This window comes from Osmerus mordax, chromosome 8 (genome assembly GCF_038355195.1).
Source record: "Osmerus mordax isolate fOsmMor3 chromosome 8, fOsmMor3.pri, whole genome shotgun sequence".
Lineage (NCBI taxonomy): Eukaryota > Metazoa > Chordata > Actinopteri > Osmeriformes > Osmeridae > Osmerus > Osmerus mordax.
The window spans coordinates 12,891,817-12,913,392 of record NC_090057.1 but is presented as its reverse complement, the minus strand read 5'-3'; the positions used below and the strand labels follow the sequence as shown (position 1 = coordinate 12,913,392).

At 46.1% G+C, this 21,576-nt stretch overlaps 2 protein-coding genes across 4 annotated transcripts; both read right to left on the bottom strand.

Moving 5' to 3' along the window:
• Positions 1 to 169: 169 nt before the first annotated feature.
• Positions 170 to 1,866, bottom strand: LOC136947968 (signal recognition particle 14 kDa protein-like). 3 transcript variants are annotated; one of them, XM_067242209.1, is made up of 6 exons: positions 1,758 to 1,866; positions 1,576 to 1,648; positions 1,274 to 1,386; positions 1,108 to 1,140; positions 721 to 806; positions 170 to 474 (listed from the first exon to the last, which is right to left on the bottom strand). In XM_067242209.1, exons 1-6 carry the CDS (start codon positions 1,779 to 1,781, stop codon positions 405 to 407), a joined length of 399 nt encoding a protein of 132 aa, XP_067098310.1. In that variant the 5' UTR covers positions 1,782 to 1,866; the 3' UTR covers positions 170 to 404. The 3 variants fall into 3 exon arrangements, with proteins under 3 accessions (XP_067098310.1, XP_067098312.1, XP_067098311.1); XM_067242210.1 differs by having other exon boundaries at positions 421 to 474; positions 717 to 806; XM_067242211.1 differs by lacking the exon at positions 721 to 806 and having other exon boundaries at positions 391 to 474.
• A 1,605-nt stretch (positions 1,867 to 3,471) lies between these two features.
• Positions 3,472 to 21,025, bottom strand: cep170bb (centrosomal protein 170Bb). Its single transcript, XM_067241775.1, has 19 exons — positions 20,902 to 21,025; positions 16,414 to 16,503; positions 15,203 to 15,281; positions 14,838 to 14,896; positions 14,454 to 14,574; positions 12,174 to 12,296; positions 11,432 to 11,962; positions 10,203 to 11,308; positions 9,756 to 9,935; positions 9,393 to 9,513; positions 7,536 to 9,281; positions 6,652 to 6,892; positions 6,274 to 6,433; positions 5,852 to 5,890; positions 5,129 to 5,266; positions 4,806 to 4,894; positions 4,599 to 4,692; positions 4,443 to 4,494; positions 3,472 to 4,262 (listed from the first exon to the last, which is right to left on the bottom strand). The coding sequence occupies exons 1-19, from the start codon at positions 21,004 to 21,006 to the stop codon at positions 4,036 to 4,038; spliced, it is 5,301 nt and encodes a 1,766-aa protein (XP_067097876.1). The 5' UTR covers positions 21,007 to 21,025; the 3' UTR covers positions 3,472 to 4,035.
• Positions 21,026 to 21,576: the final 551 nt, after the last annotated feature.

Below are 21,576 nucleotides of genomic sequence, written 5' to 3'. Positions count from 1 at the left end.
CTGTACTTACTGTAAGTCGCCAGAGCGTCTGCTAAATGACTAAATGTAAATGTAATTTGCATTGTGCATGGATGTATAAAAAAAGTTTATGTTGGACTTGCCTGCTATAATAAAAGTACTACTACTGTATATTGAACATTATTTATATTTATTTCAAGACAACGGACAACCACGAAGAGAGCTTAGCAATAAATTCTGCACCCCACTAAAATATGTTTTATTTTACAGAGCATTAAATCAAAATCAAGCATTACAAAAAGCTTGTGTACTTCAAATGCCATCCAGGTCTCTTATTTTAACTTGGAGTCCCCCCCTTAACTGTAGCTTAATATAACAAGAATAGATTTATATATTTTACTGAAATGTTGTGTCTCCATTTCCCTCCAACAAATAAAGAAAAATTACTAAATGTAATGTAATAAAGAAAGTGTTTCAAAAGGTCTTGTCCACCTTGTTGTTCTCCAAGTTGCCGTTCTGTGAGCAGAAGTTGTTTTGGTGTCAGAAGCCACGACAATAGTTTTTTATATAGATTTCAGATTTCCTAATTGTCCAGTTGAAAGAAACCACTACCTAATCTATCTGATACAGTATCACTCAGAGACACCGAGAAAGATGTAGGTTTTGAAGTTGATGACGAATAACATTTGTTTGACAATGCTGCTGCTGTGAGGGCCCGAAAAGAACACTGAACTTGACAAGGCAAGTTTATTACTTACTCACTGGGCGGCCTTTGCCTTTTTGCTCTTAGCTTTTCTGTCCCTTTTCTTGAGGCCATCCAAGTGTGCCCTCAGCAGGTTAGTATAGGCCTGGAAAGAGCAGCTAATATAAATATGTACACCAACCTAAATGACTACAATTTTCGAAATAGTAAAGTCATCTTTACTAAGTGTGAGGATATTAATTTATAATTTGACTCATATCAGCGGTATGAAACAAATGGTTGCTGCGTCAGACCGCATTGTAGAAGCTAAAGTAGCCTATCTAACATCTTACTACAAACAATCACACCCTACACAGTGAGGAAATGGTATGAGCGTGCAGTGCCATTACCAGTTTTAACTAGACCTGGCAGGTCATTATGGTCGAACGCATTGTTGGCCTACTTACCATCTGGAACTTTATTACCTCTTTGGAGCTGACCTAAACAGAAATATAATAAATCAGATGTTAGTGTGATATAACCTTTAAGTATGATTGGTTATTAAATTCCGAGTGCAGCTTTTGTTTTACATATAAATGAACAAAGATTCTAAATTCTTTCAACGTTTCCTACCACTGTGCTGATTTTTTTTTTTGCACTTGCTGCCCTTAGAATGCATTTGTTGTCACATGGCACAAATGGATCTGGCCTTCCTTTTCGAGATTTTGGTTTTGTCCTTCCATCATCTGCAAATAATAATGATTGTACAAAGCATAAAACAAAGTAACAAACGAACTGTTTGTTGAGTACGAGCGAAGGCCCACACCCATCCCCCGAACAGGTATTCCAATCAAATTCCTTAATTCAGGTGTGCAACCTGCAGGTTATAGCCTAGGCTTTTGCATGCTATAGTTGTTAAAAACAACGGGACTTACATTTCTTTAAAGTTATGTACACAGTTCCCGATCCTCTGCATTTGCGGAAAAGTAGCGTCAACTCCGTCAAAAACTGAAGAATTCGATAGCACAGAAAATATGAGATAATATCTGATCTGGACATAATATAACGTGTGGATTTCAATTAATAATTGACATGACAACACAACCACATGCCTTACCAAATCGTTGTCCACGAGAACCATGTTTACAGTTGGTTACTTACTAAAACAGCATATCCCTAAAGGTTTTGGGCGAATTATCTACACGTTCATGGTGCTCCCACTGTCTGTCGATTTAAGGCTGGGAAACGATCGACTTTTGCTGCCGACTTGCGTTCTACTTAAGTAACCACGTCATAAATGAAATATTTGCACATTTTGAATGAAAACTGTTTATTACAAATGATAAATTGGTACAACAAATAACTTGTTGATGATGCACAAATTGGTAACCTTTGAAAAGCTCCAAGACAACAAATCGCAAAAATAAGTTTCACAAAATAATAAATAATTCTGAAAGAACATAATTTAATAAGAAAACAACATTCTAGCCGTTAGAAGGCCCTATGACTACAATCCTGCAGTCATAGAACATAGGCTACGTTTTGGACGACCGGTTTGCGGTTTTGTAATAATTTTGGACAGAATATATTAGTTGCATGCATGTAACACAAATAAAATAAATGCGAATTTACCAATGACATCAGCCTTAGCAGCAGCAGTTGCATTTTCAAAACATTAACCAATCAGATGTCTGCTCTGGGTAGGCAGAATCAATACATTCTCAATGGCAACATAACCATTGATGACTGCAAAAAAACACAAATAAAACAGAAAAAATTGCATTCAACATAATAAGGGCTGTTGTAGGTAGACAGGCTACTACAATTGTACCCAAATTGCGCATCCATACAACAGCCTGCCCTTGTAAGCTAAAGCAATACAAAATGTCAGCCACAAGTCATTAACTTCATAGTTTATTTTAACATACTGCTTATATTCAGCATCACCCATGTTTCATGAGGTGTATTTCAAATGAAAAGTGCACATTTGGTGAACTAGCCTGTCCTCTCACCCAACTTACCTAGCTATGGTATACATGCACGTTCACAAAATAATGTAAAAATATTTTGTTACTTTGTTATTGTTTAACTTCCGTACATCTACAGGTATACAGCATTCATCGCATAGTGTCACAAACTCAAGCTGCCTTGGCAGGGTACAGGAGAAAACTAAAGATCTCAGTGGTGCTTAAACTCACAGTAATGCACACACAGACACAGTGGACACAAACGTCACCATTCTACCATAGACCTGGCATACTACAACACATACTTAGTTTGGGCTGATTTTTACATGAACATCGTTATAGGCGGAAATAATAGAAACAGTGGATTAAACCAAGAGAAAGAAGGAGGGAACAGGTACAGTATAATTGTAAGAGAAGTTTGATCTCTAAGTATTTTCTTTTTTTTCTGATCTTACTTATACTTATCTTATGTATAACAGAGTAGAATTGGTTGAATTCCCTCCTCAGTTCACCTTTCCACTGAATAGCTAACTATTCTTGTACAATATAATTGTGTTTGAACAGGGAATAAACTGACAATGTGTTTGCCCAAGAAGAAGCACATCAGTACCATACTGTACAATCACTTTGCTAAAACAAAATATGATAGATGATATTTTGTGAGATATATCACAGGTCAACATATAGCATTCCTTCACTTTCACACAATCTTGTAGAGAATAACTACAATGATGAATAATATGAATATTTAACACTGTCATCTCTGTATGTCTAGATTGTCACTTGACTAAAGATACCAGCAGTTTTTATTCAAAATGGTCATTTGCTCTATTTCCTTCCTGTATGTAATTTAGGGACAACCATTTCACGATTCACTACTCTAACAATATTCAAATAATACAAAGCATTGTCACAATATTTGACAATATTAACATGACAAAAATAGCGCTGCAATAAGTTTAGTTTGATGCTTTAAGTCAGGTTCCAGTCACTCTGGAACATTCAATTTATCATTTTACAAGACAGTCAATATAATACTGTCAAACCCACTATGTTACGTTGCTTTGTTAAGCCATCTCTCGGAAGCCGTCCAGTATTTCTTCCTTGTACTGTATTGGTTGGGACTCTAAAAAGAAACTACATGGTCTCATCCGGTTTATTTGACAAATGTTAGACCACAAGGCATACTGTATGATAGTGTTTGGATATTTTTGACACAATATACTTAGATCAGCAAGCAACTAGTTGCAACTTATTTTACACAGCTTTGTCTACTTTTAGTTGAGTGTGTGCAATGTAGAAGCAATTCTAAACAGCGCCTGCGCGATAACCATTGCTGCTACTGAGAATGCATGTTCGGTTTTGAGTTGTAATTGTTGACGCTATGGTGGAGGCGATTTATAGAAAAGTTATGCTACAGTAGTCTGATCAGGCCTTAAAGTTTGCACCGTCGGGCCCACGAGGGGACCTCTTGGCGCTTTCGTTGGCATTAGAAGTGGTGGAGCCGTGACCACGGTGTCTTTCCCCCCCGGTGGGCTTTGAGGGGGCTTTCTTCTCCTTCGGGGAGGACCTAGCCTGTCCTCCGGAAGCAGCAGCAGTAGCACCCATGGCAGCCATCTTGGGATTTCCAGTTGGCTCCACGATAGTGTTGATAACTGAGACACAGAAAGATTATCAATGGAGTCTTTCTTTGTATTCGTTGTCTTCTTCATGGGGTTTAATTTTGAACACAGCTAGCATTGTGAATGAAGTAAATATGAATAAAGACTTGTTTGAACGCAATCACTAAGTTTAGATTTTTTATTTGTAATTGTTTTTTTATTACTATGACTTACCTTCTAATTGTTTCTGAACTCTTCGCAGTTCTTTCAGAATGGAAGAGATTTCCTGATGGAAAATTAAAAAGGTGGTGACAATGGGTGGACATTTTTACTTAGTATAGTGCTTTTCAGCTGGTTTAAAGAGATGACCAGCAATGAGGAAAGGCTGACCTTATTTGACGTCTTCAGAATGGGGACTTCATTTTCAGCATTGATCTTTGCTTCTATCTCCTCCCAGGCGTCAGTCTTGTTGTGGAATAAAACCCTAAAGAAAAAGGAGCAGGCTGTAATTGCACCGAGCAAATGAGAAAACACAAATAGCATTACTTGCCGTTTATTTTTTTTGGAACAAAAAAATTTACACACAAGTTCCCTTACTTCATTTTCTCAGCCAGCTGTTCAGTGTTCTCTCGAATAGCCTGAGAGAGCTGAGACACAGGATTCAACATCAGGTTGTCCAAAATAACCTGGAGGAAGAAAATGCTTGTATCTCACAAATACCCAAAAGCTTATAAATTCACCCGCATGAACGGTAATGTACTGTGATTCCCAGCAGACCAAAACTAACTGCAACAGGTCAGTGAACCCTTTGTACTGCTTTTGACCAGCTCTTTTAGAATTGTGGTTTCACTGCATTCTAAAATCATTCAAGCCAAGTTCTTTGAAAAAACAGAAGAATGAGAGTTTGGCATGACATTGACCTCTTCACGGTTCCACGGACGCCTTTGCTTAGAGCTCGGGTCTTGGTCATTCATGTTAGCATCCAGGTCCAAAACAGCAGTAGAACCTGGTGGAACCTTCTGGTAGTTTAAGCTGGCCTCTGGTATATGTTGGACCAGCTGCAAAGAAAATAACATAAGTGCATGGTCCGCATGTTTTGGAAAACTACAAAAGGCCATGACTACTTAACAAATGCCCCAAGGCTTTCTACTTCAAGGGCACAGAGGTCCAAAAAACAGTGAGTAAAAATAGTTGAAAGAATAATTGAGAGCAGTGAGAGTCGTGCATTGTCGATGCATGCACCAAGTCAACATGCAATTTCATGGTGAGAACAGTGCACTACAGTGTGCGCAGTGAATTTTAGTATTGCTGGGATACAAGCCTGCGACCTAGAATTTTGGTGCAAATGTGGAATAGTGCAGGCGGCAGTGACAGTTTTGAGTATTTGGTGAAGCAGTAGAGGATATATGTGACGCTTTGAGGATTTCACAAGGACCTGTTGTTAGAAATACAAAGAACATACTCCAGGACAACCGTCCCCAAAAAAGGAAGGAAGGAAACCATAAAGAAATGGTTGCATTGCAATCCAACACCAAACTAGGGAAGTGTTAGGATCTGTAGTGACAGCACTGGAGGGTGGGGGAATGGAAATGGAGAGGAGGCAAGATGAGAGGAAGAGACTAATGAATATCCGCAGTATCCACCTGAGATGGTAGGCCCCCACGCAAAAATGGATATGGGCCCTGCGTGGTAAAGAACAGAGAGATGCTCATGACTAAAGCATGATCAGCAATTCTTTGCACATGTCACCGTGTCCTGAAGCCAGGTGCATAACCTCGACTAATAACTGGTTATACTATAACTCTTGGAGCAGCACAGCTAGTGTTCTCAATGGTTGTATGTACTCCCCCACTTCCACTTCAGTTTTTTGGTGTAAAATTGTGACCACTGTAATCGTGAAATATGAAATTTAGATCTTAAAAAAAAAAAACTTTGAATAGTTAAGTACAGGTTGTGATCGGACAACAATATCCTTACATCTAAATCGTACATTAGAAGTTTTGAAAACCACAAGTCTTGGGGTTCAAGGGGGTAAGGGGAGTTTCCATCATGGTTATCAGTGTACCTCTTCCCTGGCAGAGATAGTCGAGGCGGGTGTGTTCGGCACGGAGCTGGGAGATGGGTTGGTGCCCATCCCAGAGGAACTCTGGGAATCCCCATCCCCAGCAACATCATGGATTTCACGGGCCAGGATGGCAAGATCTTTGGCCAAATCCTGACTGAGTCTGTCAAACCAAAGGGCAAATGTAAACACACAGTATGCGTACACACAAACATCCATATAAATGTAGGAACAAATGTTCAATACAGGTACAATGTACCTGAGACACAGGACAAATGAACACAAATAAAAAATACCCCCGTCAATACTGTACAATATCCACAGCGATAAGGCACTGTACTCTTAGTCGTTTCAGCCATGCAAATTCAATAATGCAAATACTTTGCGATCTCTGCGCTGTGTGTGGACCAGTTCTGGTAGTGGTCTGCCTCGTTCTGGAGTTCGTCCTCCTCTGGTTCCAGCGAGACTGATTTGGAGCGGGTCGCCGCCGTCTTCTGGCCTCGGGACGTTTGCACGGAGGCGGAGGCGTGGGAGCGTTTGTGTTTGGGAGTGCCAGCGCTGGCCTCGTATTCCTCCTCGGATGTGGACGTGTAGTCGGAGCCCTTCTGCCTACGCCGGGAAGCTGTCAGAAACGGAACGGAAGTGGATCTGAATAAACTTCTTTCTTGTTATTGCATGTTCCATCAATGTTTAATTCATGATTAACGTTTAATCATCATCATTACTCTCAATGAACGGATAATGGGACCTACTCCCCCATCTTGCTGCCTCATTTTACAGACAGTAATGTTTCCTTTACGATGTCATTCTACATTTTGGGAGATCTGGCCAAATGAAAAAGACAAATTGCTAGGTAATGATGTCTAGATAGGAACTGTGTTTCTATGGAAACAACAGCAGACACCATCAGGGATGACGCTGTTTCCTACTTGATAACACTCTTCCAGAACACAGCCTCCCAATGTGCTCTTTACTAGTGGACCTGAATCGAGTTCACCAGGTCAGGCAGACAGGCTCTGCTAGTGTTTCCATTGAGTCAGCACGTAATGCATCTTCTATCATTCATTGAACAGATCTCATTGCATGACATGTGTAACTGATACAAGCCACACAGCTTCCTCCCATCCAAAGGGTTTCGATTGCAAAGTAACCAACTAGTCTGCCAACTGTTAACACGACATGCGCCGTCATAGAAAACATAACATGCTTTAAATGTTCTGTCCTGATAGGAGAGAGGGGCCACGTAGATCATTTGAAATACTAACCGGTTGTGCTGGGGTATTTGGCTCCACTGGAGCGGGTACGAGTCAAGGGCTGCTTCCCTGAAGCCCCAGACCCTCTGGTGGAGCCTGGTTTGGCCTCGGATCCCACGGATGTCTTCCTTGTCGGCGCAGCGGATTCCGTGCTCCGAGCGTTGAAACCAGGGCGACCCGTGGAGGAAGACTCGTTGTCGCTGGGTACGGTGAAGGAGCCTGTTCGCTTTCTGGGCATGGCCAGGATGTCCAATCGAGACAGCTTCTTCGCGTCCGCAGAGGCCTTGCCCGGGACACTGACCTGGTCCGAGTTTTGGGACCCTCTGTCAGTCTCGGCGCCCTCGTTGTCCGAGGCGTCCCCCAGGCGAGCCCGGCGAAGCATCGACGCGCGTGTCGGCCGTGGCGCCGAAAGGCTGTTGGAACGCAACAGCACCTGCTGGGCGGCGGTCTTGGCCGTCTTTCCGTTGTCCTCCTTCTGAAGAGGAGCGATGAGCTTCTTGCTGCGGCCGGAAGGCCGGGAGCCCGCTTCGTGGTCGGAGGACGTGGTGTCAGGCCAGTTCTGGCTGGCGCTCGGCTGGCCCTCGTTCAGGTCCAGGGAGCCACGGTTTCCAGCGCTACGGCGCATCTGGAAGCGCTTAGCGGCCTCGGCCTTACTGGCGCTGTCGGTGGGGACCTGGCTCCGCCGTTTCTCCGACAAGCGCTCGCGGGCTGTCAGCTGCCGGTTTTTCTCCTGGATGGACGGGCCGGACGAGGACTTCTCCTTCTGGAGGCCGCTGACGGAGGTCCGCTTCTTGGGCCCCGAGGCGACGGGCGCGTTCTTGTTGCTAAGCAGACTCACGGTACTGGCCGTGTCCACGTCCGATTCGCCCGAAAGGGAGTCGTCGATGTGGCTGGAGCCTTTCTTTGAGCTGCGTCCGGACCCCGACGAGGGGAATTTGGTATCCAGAGAGGCGAGCGTGTTCTCCGCCTCCCTCTGGAAGGACTGCTGGTCCTGCGCTGCCTCGCTTTTTTGCTCCAAGTCTCTCAGGGTGGGGTGGCTGGAGATGTGAGGGAGCCTCTTAACCTGCACGCTGTCGCTGGGTTGCTCTTTGGTGAAGCTCTCTTGTCGGACGAAGGAGGAGGAGTTGGAGTGCTCTTTTGTGGGTAACGCGTCCTTGTCCTGCGTTTGAAGGTTGGGGGCCGAGTAATTGGGCTTGACCCCGGACCTCCGCGGTTCGTAACCGCTCAGGTGCCTGATAAGCACCGTGGTGGGGGGCATTTTGGCCGGTGGGTCGCGTCCCCGCTCCGGCTGGGACGGAACCGGACTCCGGGCCAGATCGGACCTGCTTGAACACTCCTCAGACCCAATGTAGAAGGAAGTGGACTTGGTAGAGGGAGACAGCTTCTCCTGAACCCTGTACTGGGCTCCACATTCTCCAGGGGAGGTGGCAGGAACCCCCTTCCTCGACTGGCTCTTCCTGGTCCTCTCCAGCAGGGAGCCGTCATCTGAGCGACTGGTGTCACTTAAGCTGTCCGGGTCCACTTCGTCCTGTACACATAGTCTCTGGATGGAGTCCGGTTGACGGGGTGTCCCAGGGCACCTGTCCAGAGATTCCTGAGCAAGGTAGGGCTCGTGCCTGATCAAGATGCTCGGGGTGGAACTCTCAGGCTTGTCCCCAGGGGGCACCTGGGGCAGGAGCCGTCTGGTCCTCGAACTCTGACTGGACTCTGATTCTGAGTTATCGTAGCTCACAATTGAGCGATTCATGAGGCGTGAATCTGGAAAAATACATGATAAACAAAGATGATTTTTGCTTTAGTATCCAGACTAAACCTAGGCATTGTTACTCTGGTCTTACAAATGGTCCGAAGAGAAAGAAGATACCCCACCTCCTTCCACAAATTCCCCTTGAGGTAAGGTGGACCCTGGGTCAGCGTAGCTGTCCGCCAGACTGGCCCACTGGGAAACCCATTTCGGCCCCTCCAGCGCTGCAATGCTACAAGCCTGCACCTGACACAGTGAAGGAAAGTAGAAGTCTTAATCAACCCATCAAAACAGTCATTTGAAGTAACAGTTCACTTTCCACGCACAATATGAAAAAAAAAACGTAAGGAGAGAATCAGGGGGGGAAGCCGAAAGGGGGGTAACGACAACAAAATCGTAAACATGCACTCACTACCCAGTGGTGCATGCTTATCGCCACGTGTATGTCCACCAACGCCGGTTGTAAACCCCATGGGTGGTGAGATTACCTGAACAGGGCCCTTGGGGGCATCACTGAGGGAGGCTGGGTTAAAGCCATGCATTTGATCCACAGTGCTACCGTCACTAGGGCAGAGGCTAGCCTGCTCGTCCTTGCCATCATTTATGATGGGCCTATACACTCCTGCAGTCACTCCACTGTACTCCGGGGAGTCGAGGACACCAAACACCTGTCAGGGGACAGAGCATGCATGAAGAAGGAGAAGCGGGACTTTGGCAGAAGGGGGGGAGGAGGAAGGGGGTCGTAAGTGGGCACGGGGGCAAGGGCAGGTGTATTCTGGGCATGCACACCTTGTGTAACACCACTGTTTAGAGCATTAGTAGCCAGGTGGTTGAAAACGATACACGTCACAAGGATTACGTACTGGAAGCCGAGCACTTTGAAAGGAACATTTGTTTGTTTTTTTGGGGGGAACGAGTTTAAACGGCAAGTTAACCTGGTCGATCATGTTGCGAGCGTCTTCCACCTCCTTGTCCTGTGACTCGGTCTCGATGGTGTAGGTGCCCGCGTCACTCAGGCTGTCCTCCTCCTCGGCCCTCACCGCCCTCGACGCCTTGGGGTCGACCCCGCGGACTCCCATGGGCAGCATGGGGGACATGGGGGGTACGGAGGAGTGGACAGGGGAGGTGTTCTGGATGGGGTTGAGGGATGGGGAGTGGCTGAAAGCAGGGGCAGGGGCAGGGGAGGGAGAGAATGCAGTTGGCTGCACGGGGGTGGAGGGGTAAGAGGCCGAGGTGGGGGCGGGGGGGTCCAGGGGCGAAGGGATCCGGTTGCGCGACGGGGACATCATGATCGGCGGGGCGGACATGGGAGGAGGCGATGACTTCTCCCTGGTTGGGGACACCGGCACGTAGCCCGGGTCCTTCAAAAACTCTGCCGCAAACTCCTGGGCCAGCTTGGATTTCTTCCCCACGCTGCCAAACGGCTTGATGGTGATGCCCGGAGAGGAGCGCGACGACGGGCCGGAGGCCAGAGAAGAGCCGTCCCCCTCCGTCTTCTCCCTCTTCAGGGAGCTGGACCTCTGGGGCCCCCCGTGGCCTTGGCCCTTCAGCGGAACCGTCACCTGCTGCGTGGGCGGGATGTGTGCGTGCATGGAGGCCGGCCGCTCCCCGCCCTTCCGCCGCTCCAGCTTGGCTTTGAGCGCCGAGTAGGAGTCGGCGTGGGTGGGGTTGTGCGTGAAGGACTGCGAGCGCTTCTTGCGCGGGTTGTCGTCGAAGAACTCAATGATGAAGGCTTGCTGGCTGAGGTGCTCCTGGGGGCCCTGTTTGGCAGAGTCCAGGCTGGGGGAGGGCCCCTCTGGGGGGCTCTGGGACAGGGGCCTCTCAGGGGCCACGGGGGAGACCACGGTCCGTTTAGGTGGAGAGAGTTGCTGAGGCTGCATTAACCTCTGTGCCGGAACAGGCTGCTTCGACTGAACTGACTGGACCGACTGTTGGGATTTCTCCGACTGCTCCGACTGGACAGAATTGTGCGACTTGCTTCGCTTTCCTGTTAAGACTTGATCTTCAGAATCACTCTGGGTCCCATCCTCATGGTGGTGTCCTGACAACAGACAAAGAAAAAAACAACAATTTAGAAAGAAAAAAATCATGAAAAACCTGCCTTTGATCAACCCCTTCCCCCGATCAAAAACAATGTATGTAGCCTTTAAGGCTGCAGTCTGACCTTTGAGGGTCTTCATATTCACGGCCAGGTCACTCTTTGTGCTGTACACATCCTCGCAGGTGGGGCGCCGCCTCATCATGCTGACGTCGCTGTGCACCAACCAATCGGCCACCTTGCACTCTGCCGACATCACCTCAGTCGGCGTGGCGATCGCGGTTTTCTCGGACGCCGTCGTCTGCTGCGGCGGCTGTTTCCGCTGGCGAGCGGAAAACTTGGTCACGTGATCCTTGATCTTGATCTTTCCCGGCGTGCAGTCGTCAAACTCGATGGTGAAGGAGGCGTGGCTCTGCACCACGGGCAGAGTGGGACTGGTGGGAGTGGGCGCGGCCGGGGGCGTGTCGGTATCCTTGGTGGGGATCTCGTGGAGCTCTGTCCCTGGGGACTTGGGGTGGAGCTGGAACTCCTTGGTGGGGATTTCAAAGTAGCTGGCCTCTCGGTGGTAGGGGAAGATGGACTTGCCCTGGGAGTCTCGGTACTCTGACAGGGAGCCGTTGACCTCCGGCTCCAGGGAGCAGGCATCCTTTGGCATGTCTGAAAACAAGAAGGTTCCAAAAAACGAAACAGGAAGTCGCAAAAAGCTCAAAGCTCTGAACGCATGCACAAAATATTCTACTGCCCATGAAGAGGGTCAGAAAAAAACGGAACAATACAATTGAAGTTCCTTAAATGTAAAAAAAAATCGAACTCGACTAAATGAGTATTTTGAGGATAGGGTTAGTGTGTCTGAGGACTGCAGGCTGACCTGGGTGACCTTCCTCAGGTCTGTGTCCCTCACTGTGCTGTCCCTTGGTCCTGTCTTCTTCCTCGCCCCACCACGATGGCTGCCCATACAATGGGGTCGGCCTGGTCTGGGAGACTGGTGCCTCTGTGACATACACACACACACACACATAGTGAGAGTGGGTCACTCTTCCCACTAGAATTGTGACTGATTTATGTTGTAGCAGGAGAATTCTTTACTTAACCAGATCACTGCTGTACATGTTTGGTAGATATGATGGAGACTCTCATGATCAAGAGAAAAACGTTTGCGTGTAAAAGGTTCCCGCTGCCGCATTTCATCAGCAATCTAACGTGACCTTTTTCGGACTGCTCCCATCACGCCATGCTACACCCCCGAGGGTTCGTATCGATACCTTGATATGCTAATCAACACTATGCATCGCACCACGAAGGCTTGCTGAGTACATACGCTGTCCACGTCAGTTCAACATGATTTGAGTGAAGCCGACGGGCTCGTGACCTTCTGTCACTACCAGTGGTGAGACTTCATGTCCACCGTGTGACAAGTTTTGAAGATGTTCTTTCCGTCCTACCAACACATGGGTCTGTGATAGCATGTCACACTATTAATCACGATTTACCGTTCACATTTCTGCCACTATCATCGATCGCAACCGCAATGTCTACCATGTGTATAACCCTAACCGTATACAAGCAGTCTAGCACTACAGGAAATATCTATGGTGAAACACACTAGTATCTAAAAAGGAGAAAGTCTGATTAGTGTTTGGCCATGTGTCCACGCTCACTGCCTGAGGCCAGACAACAGCTTGCATGATCCTGATGAGGCAACGTTTCATCCAGCATTTCCCACTGGCAGAGATTAGGCTCGCTGTGAGGCCGCACATCCAAGAAGATTAACTCCACGTCGATTTCAGTGTGGAATTACTGATTTCCCATCGCCTTATATTCAGTTTATTTATTCATACTTTGTAAGTTGTAGCCTATGTCGAGGAAAAAGCTTTTTCTCTGAATATTCATGAGGCTCTACCTCAGGGTCAAGACATCCCCTAAAATATGAGTCACGGTTTGTTAGCTGAGGTGCTAGACAGATCAGTCTTACATCACGACGTGTGAGGATTATGTTAACTCCTGGACAGGGAAAGCTAGTCTGGACAGAGGGGATGAAAAATATTTTTTTAAATCATCACTGAGGCCATGAGAGCAGAGTCTATGTGTGCGGCAGTCGTTGCCATGGAGACACGATGTGGTCGCAGCCAGTGGAGAGGCAGACGGAGACAGAGACAGAGAAAGAGGGGATGATAGGAGGTGGGGGGAGGGGAAGGGACTCTATTAGGATGAGCAGATGCTGACATCATACAGAGGGACTAACCGGCTGTTTCACAAAAAGGGATTTTAAGGAAGCTCTGATCAGAACGACTGAAAATATTTGCAGGACGTTTGACGCGCCTAATCAAACAGCACAGCAAATAAATGAGGAGATGCCCTGTCAATTAAACACAGAGGAGTATATTTAGATCCAATGAGGTCATGCAGCCCTGTAGGTTCGGGAGTGTCCAGTCAGATCAATCCACTCATCATCTGACCGTATCCGTCATGCCTCAACCTCTAGCTAACTGAGGCCAAAGAGCCTATAGCAGGTCTCGCTTTTAAAAGAGTGGAAAGGAGAGACGGGCCTGCAGAGAGCTGGAGGGCAACAGAGGAATCAAGGTCGTGTCCTAGACCCCTAGCCTCGGCTACCAAACCTAGAGATCAAAGCCGTCCTCCATTACAGCTCAGTGCTACAGGGCTGTATATCAGTGTAAGCAGTGCCTGTATTCCTGACTAAATACGTGATGTCCTGTAGAGAACACCGTGCATGAGCATACATACTGTACATAAACATCTATAATGTATTGTTATATTTACAGATTATGATGGGAAACCTTGACTAGAAGTCAGGCAAAAGGCTCACAATAAAGCATTTGATCAGTAAAATGCCCTATGTATGTGGGGTCACTATACAGATCCAAGTGGTTATCAATTACAATGTTTCCCACATACCTACACCATCATTAGGGTGCGTGTGTGTGTATGAAAGGTGGGTCGTAGTGTTTGAAACGGAACACAACTCACCATATGTGCGTCATGGAGGTAGAGAGATTCAACAGGAGACGGTTGTACTAGATATCCTAGCTGCACTGCTTATCATGTTTTGCCCTGCTTCTGTCGTGCCCACGCGGGATCACAGACACACGCAGCTGGCACACAATCCGATTGGGTCTGAGGGCGTGCCTACCTTGAGACAGAGACTTCTTGTCGGTCTTCTCGAGTTTGGACTTGTCCTCCAGCACCTCACACGACTTCTTGCCCTCAGAGGCCTTCAGCCCCATCTGCAGCTGGCTGGTGTACTTCTCATGCTGAAACAGCAGGGGGCGCAAAGCCAATCGCGTTAAAACGTGAAAGAAAAGTGCTACATCAACAGTCACAGACTGCAAGTTGTGATGTTGAAAATGTAGTGTGGAAATATTGAGACAGATAAACAAATGTGTTAGCCCTAACCATATCCTATAGCCCATGTCTCTGTGAATGTGCATTTGCAAACCTTAAAAATTTAAAATCTTTTTACTCTCAGTTGTGGTTGTCTATTTTTGAAACTACATGCCATCTTGTAAATACATACTTTCAAGGCCTCCTCTGGGACTTTGTGCTGGCTCTTCTCCAAAACGTACACATGGGAATGTAAATGCTGAGTTAAGTCAATGAATTCAAGTAAACATTGCATCATGAACAAACATTTAACGTCGGTGCTCACAATAGTTAGACCCATTCAATAGCACGCCGTTCTTAGTTTGCCATCCAGCCATGACTGAAAAAATTGACGCCTACAAGAACTGACTACAATAATTTAAAGTTAGTAACAAACAAAACAATTAAAGCCAAAAGAATACGATTCAATTTAACAACTAACATTGTCAGAAAATAATTTCTGCAAAACACTAATATTTAGGTATCAATATTGAACTTAAGTATAAATGAAAAGGATATCATATCCAAAGCGGATGACATCCGACAGCTTGAGGGTGATGTAGGTCTGGTCTGGAATCTTAAGATCATTCACAAATGTCTGGAGGTAAAAACACAACAAAGTCAACATTGAAAGTACATTATGTCTCATTTACGTGAGCAGTAATAGGACCATGCAGAAATCTGTTTCCGTGTATAAACACTGATATTTGTCTCTCTGCCAAAAACACCTAACTTACAATGGCTTCCCCTGGCACAAGACTGCCATGGACTTCCAGTAAGGCCAGCAGCTTATGTGTAATAATAACCTAGGTTTCACCCTACAGTACATGTCCAGTCAGGAAAACCCATGAAATATAAGAACTGTTGTGGCTAATTGGACCACTTGATCGCATAGAACAACAGAGGTGACCCATTTAATCAAAGCTATGATCCCGAAACGATGTGCTCAGCTGGTCTTTCCGTTTGCTTGCGCAGTGCTAATTTGACAAGATCGATACAGGTCCAGTGAAAGATACTTGGATTATTTCCACGTCAGTGAGGGAAGACTGCATCAGCACACCAACAAAGCACTCCTTCAAATATTTAGAGACTGTCCAGCTTTCATCTGAAGGTTTTTCATCCAACAGCACTATTTACAGTATGAACGCTTGGCTAGGAATATTAGCTTGTGAAAAAAAAGGACTTCAGCCTTTTTCGACATGTATGTTGTGACTACCCTGTCACAACATGTAAGACATGACAATAAGAACACAACATGTCTGTGTGCAGTAAATTCCAGCGGACAGCAGGAATTCGTTTTTATAGAAAAGAACCTTAACACCGATATTTTTTTTTAAGTCTCTACTTTTGGATATACTAGCATTAACTCTTACTTAAGACAGATCTATTAACATGTGCTTAAGCTATTCATGCAATAGTACATTTAGTCATTTAGCAGACGCTCTTATCCAGATCGACTTACAGTAAGTACAGGGACATTCCCCCAACGCAAGTAGGGTGAAGTGCCTTGCCCAAGGACACAACGTCATTTGGCACGGCCGGGAATCGAACTGGCAACCTTCAGATTACTAGCCCGATTCCCTAACCTCACTATAGGAGTCCTCCTATAGTAGGCTCAGATACTGAAGAGTTGAGTTTAAGCTGTAAACTTTTGGTATTACGTTCTACCCATTGTGTGTCTACAGGATAGTCCTTCTAGGACCTTCTGTTCTGCTCTCTCGGATACTCACTCCATTGAGGCTCCCCAAGTCTTTGACCAGATGTTCGTCGGTAGCTGGGCTGAAGTTGATGACAGCATGCTGCTTGTCCACGCTACGAGACTACAGCAGACAAAGGGAAGCAATCCTGGTTAATGACAGGTGATTTTCTACATACAATCTTCATATCGCATCCGCTCCCATCACCGGATGGGATCAATATAACCAGAGAGCTTCCTATACTGTACCAAGCACCGTATAAATCGGCAAGGGTACAGTCATTCTCATATCCTGTAGTTATGGCCATGAGGCAACAGATATAGAACACCAATGACACTTAATTCTCCAAAGAATATAGTTTCAACTGAAGGTTTAGGGGAAACGATTCAAAATCCCTGTATGAGCTGGATCAAACCAGCTCTCCAGTTACAGGGAGTATCCATTTCAACTTGTGGTTTTGATCACGCAACCAATGTATTTGTTTCCATTTTTGAGCTGCACGCCTGACACGGATCAATAGATGCTTCCTGAGGTGGTGAACAGCAGACCAGGATGTTTCGAAGCCAGCAGCCGCCAAAGGCCAAGGCACAGCCTGGGTCTAAGCTAGACGCGTCTCCCTTCTGCCAGGCTGGAGCAGACGGCAGCTACGGTAGATGCCCTTTACCTCCCACTGGTGGGCAGACAGCAGAGGAGTCCAGTGGGTGCTGTATTGTTCAGGCGACCTGATGCCAGGGCTGGGCATGTGTCCTTTCATGACCCCTGCCCACTGACACACACACACACACACACTCCCACACAAACTCCCACATGTCACGCTAATACAAAATGAAGGACCCTGGGTTGAGCATCACCAAGTTGACTAGTTGATATTTCAGCGCAAATCCCTGCCCTGAAATTGAGCCGAGTACTTCATACATCACACAGCTTTTTGGACAGAAAATGTAAAGATGCCAAAGAACAATCTGCCACGCATGAAGCGTTGCCGTTCCAACACAGCTCACCCCCAAACATGCTCCGTCAAACAAAGCCACGGGCTATCTGGTTGCATCTCATGCATTTGGCTACATGGCGAGCACCTCACCCACAAACGTATCACCATTTAGAAATGAATAATTTAACGAAACCACTAAAAGCATTGTTGAGTTCTTTTTGCTTGTGCCTTGTGTTTCTGCAGGCCCAATAGGCCTCAGTGATGTGTATGTAGTGGCAAGCGTGTTGGAGGGTGACTAGATAATGAATGGGGGTAAATGATTAGATAAATGTATGTTTACATTAGCATCTATTGTGCCTAATAATACAGCTACAACTTGGTTGCGTTGCCACTGCACATGCAGTTAGTGTATGTACATTTGTCTCATCTATGGGAACTTAATATAATAATTAAAACTTAGAATTGAAGAATTACCTACACTTTCAAATGCTAATTTTGAGGCCATACAGCTGAGGTATCATTTTCTGTGATGTAAATATAACATGGTGACAAGAGGCCTTGAAACTCACATTGATGAATATTAAAATCTGCATTCATTGTTAGTACAGTCAGTCTCAAACCTGACACACTGCATCCAAATCAAACTGTAGACAAACCATACTTGACAGAAAGGTCACAAACACATGAACATAAAGAAAGAAAAAAACAAAACATACTTTGCATATTACCACCAGACTCCTTACTCTCGTTTGCCATTTCACTCAACAACCGTAAACATACAGTCACGTGTTCCAACTCGTTCTCGAACCCATTCAGCGTCGGCGAACACTGACTTTACATCCCCTTCATCTCAATCATGGCTGTGAGAGCACTGACGTGATCCTCATGCCTCCCGATTACCATCCTCATTACCCCCTCCATTAGGACACTTCAAAGAGGGCCAGCGTTGCTGTCCTCTCGTCTGAGGACCTGTTGTTGACGTCCATCTGTTGATGCGTTCACATTTACATGTATTCATCTAGCAGACACTTTTATCCACAAACATACTAAATAGTGCACGTAGGAAGTGCAGCAGATAATCGAGGACTAGAGGCGTACAGTTCTAATAGCGTACGGGTTAGTGCCAAGGAACGGTCTGTGTTTTACGAGACATGATCTGGCATTCCCCTTCTCACTGCCCTCCATCTCGGGGCCTCTCTGAGCACACCAAGAGCCCGGTCCTGCGAGCCTTGCTTTTTCCTAAGGTTGCTAATGCTAGAGAGTAGCATGATAAAAGGATTTGCAACTTGCTAAATCGCGCTGTGCGCTTCCAACTCTTTCTGTGGGAGCCTGGCATAGTGTATCGCGGCTGGAGATTGCTTACACCTGAGGCAGTTCCGACTGGTTCACATTCGGTAAAAATCACAAAATATACAGGATCGTAAAAAGAGACCGGAACTCGTTTGAGACACTCCAGTCAGTTATCCCCCCCCCCCCCCCCCCCCCCTACTGTGACAGGTGACAAGGCATGACTGAAGAAGCAGGATGGGCAGAAACGGGAGCCAGTCAAAGAGACGCACAGGAAATGAAATAGGTCAGAGGCAGTCTTAAACACAGCGTGGCAGGTTCTTCAGCAGTGCTTGAAAGATGAGCCGTTCAGACACTGCCCTGAAGCGAGCCGTCACTGAAAACTCGCTAAGCTTGTTGAAAAGAAGAAGAAAAAATCACTGTTGCAGCATAAAGGTGACCTGGTGATGCTAGGGCCCAACAAAACAAACAAAGGGGCCAGTCTCATCCTCACTGGCCAACACCAGGTGAGGGGGGCCCACGCCAAAGGATGTAATACGATAGCATGTAACCTAAATGTTAAATTACAGTAATGATAGTCAACTTTGAAAATAATGTATTGTATTGTAAGGTACTGTATACGTTTTTGGAACAGTAAATAATGAACTAAACGGTGCACAAGGACTAGTAGTGGTGAAACTGTGATTCAGCCCACACAATGACATCATTGTAGTCAGATTGTGGTGGGTGCTTTCACCACTTAACAAAAAAGGAGAGAGGGGTGGGGGGGGTGAATGGTATTGGGACACTGAAACCACTGTGGATGGCAGGTAGAACAAAGGCTTGTTATCGAGCGCTGACATTATGTTACTGGGGGGGGGGGGGGGGGGGGGGGGGTGTTAATCAGACACATAAAGTAACTTTCAACTGAAACATATACAGGAGAGCACATACTGTACAGTGTATAGAGAAAAGGAATACTGACCATTTGGAACACACGTAGCAAAAGACAGGCACAGAAGCTCTTTTTGAAAGATACTTTTGGAGGCATTTCTGCCTTTCTCATATTTTACAGTGACAATATTGACAGGCAGTAATGGCAGTGAGGAAAGAAAAAGGGGGGTGACATGCAGCAAAGGGCCCAGGCCGGATGTGAACCCAGGTCGTTGGGGTAAGGCCTCAGCCCATGTGGTAAGTACACTTATCCTCTGAGCCACTGGGGCACCCCGGAAGCTCTTATACTTTTCCAATATTCCCATTACGAGCACTGCTGTGGGAGTATGACGGGAGGACAATGAGAGACAGCCACCGACTCCATTCTGAAATGATTTAAGGAAGGCAACAGGTTCTCTTGCCCTACAGTACGAGGCTAGACCTGTCTACCTTAGGCGTTGCCATGGGCAACAGCTAACCGCATCAGTGGATCCTACAGAGAAGACAGCTCTGCATTGTCAGGATCTCAGTGCCGGCGCCACAGCAACTGTCGGGGCGGATTTATAAAGGACGACAAGCCTTTTGGGTCGACCCTGGATCTATGGGCTATTTTCTCAAGGCAGCTCCGGTCAAAGGATTTCATTGACAGCTGGCCTGATTGCTCTAAAAAGCAAAGTCTCGCTTTGGTAAACAAACGGGCCTGTTTCTTTGCCTGTGTTTTTCTACTGAAATTTTTACTGTGAGGATTGTATTTGTAGAGCACTGAAAAAAAGTGCGGTATATAGAATGCACGTCTTGCGTAAATAACATTTGACGTTGATTATAGATGTGACCATTAGGTCTACATTGATCAATGCCGCAATACCAGGTCTTAAACTTTATTTACAAAAAATCCAATAACTGTCTTTCTGCCCACGCAACAATTATATCATAATCAACACTTGACCGGAAAACTGTTTTATCTGCATGCGCCATCTCATTACAAACATACTGTAGGGGTCCTTTTGTTGGGAGGCGTCGACTTCCTTCAGTGTTTCAAGTTCTGTTTGAGGTTGGTTTCCCCCTCTGTACAGTCCCTTCCTACTTTAGCCCATCAGCGCATTCTAAAAACGGCTCAAAAAGCAACACAGACTGTCCTACCATGCATGTCAAAGGCCGTTTTCCTCCGGCAAGCTACAGTTTGACGTCGTAGAGGAGAGTAATTCCTGTAGACATGGTTAACAGTTTGGGATTGCTGATTATGCTTTCAAAACAGGTTCATTACTTCCAAATACCCTTGCCCACAGACTGTTACTGTGACATTTGACTATTTCAGAGATGTCATCTAAGGTATAAATTGCTCCTCAAAAGGGTGCAACGGCTCGGGACGGAGGCCTGAATTCACAACTCACCTGCAGCATGAGCTCACAGTCCTCCCGGCCCACGAAGATCATCTCCCTGGGGAGCCGGTGCCGGGTCCCAGAGCTGCTCACCAGGAACCATGATGTCACGCTCATCTTCACAGACCACCCAGGAAACCCCTTTGCATCCTGGGACGCAGGGATTGGACAGATACCTCACAGTTAGCTCATTGATGACCAACTGAGTAGCATACATGTCAAACAATCACAATCAAGTAATCCATCGATATATCATTTAAAGTCCACTGGCTTACAGAACACTGTGGTGAGTATTTATCACACGTAAAACCTTCCCATGATGTCCGGCAGGTTTTTCCCCAAGAAATGACATGAAGGTTTGATGTAGGCTATTCTAGAAAAATCGATGACAGACTCGTAGCTCAGTGGAAACAACACCGTCAGTCATTTATTATAACAAATCATAAGTCTGCATGTTGTGTGCCCTTATGCATAGGTTTCATTGTCAGCAAATGATAATTAGGGTGTAGGCTAAATACCCCATGGGTAGCAGTCACTGTTGCTATGAGACAGACACCTTTGGGAATTGGGGCTGTTAAGGCAGAAAGCATGTTCCTGTGTTGTTCAACACAAACAGACATAGGTACTTTGGCATGTTACAAGCAGAAAGTGTCTGACTGTTTCTCTCAAGAGGGGAATGTATCAACC

Excerpts from the sequence above, each read along its gene's own strand:
- cep170bb (XM_067241775.1), bottom strand. The coding sequence starts at position 21,006 with ATGAGCGTGACATCATGGTTCCTGGTGAGCAGCTCTGGGACCCGGCAC. Across the intron at positions 14,897-15,202 it reads TGTCATCCGCTTTGGATATG|ATTCCCATGTGTACGTTTTG; the intron begins ATATCCTTTTCA and ends CTCAGCATTTAC. Across the intron at positions 9,514-9,755 it reads CCCCCAAGGGCCCTGTTCAG|GTGCAGGCTTGTAGCATTGC; the intron begins GTAATCTCACCA and ends TCACTGTGTCAG.
- LOC136947968 (XM_067242209.1), bottom strand. The coding sequence starts at position 1,781 with ATGGTTCTCGTGGACAACGATTTG. Across the intron at positions 1,649-1,757 it reads TTCTCGTGGACAACGATTTG|TTTTTGACGGAGTTGACGCT; the intron begins GTAAGGCATGTG and ends CGAATTCTTCAG. Across the intron at positions 1,387-1,575 it reads GTACATAACTTTAAAGAAAT|ATGATGGAAGGACAAAACCA; the intron begins GTAAGTCCCGTT and ends TATTATTTGCAG.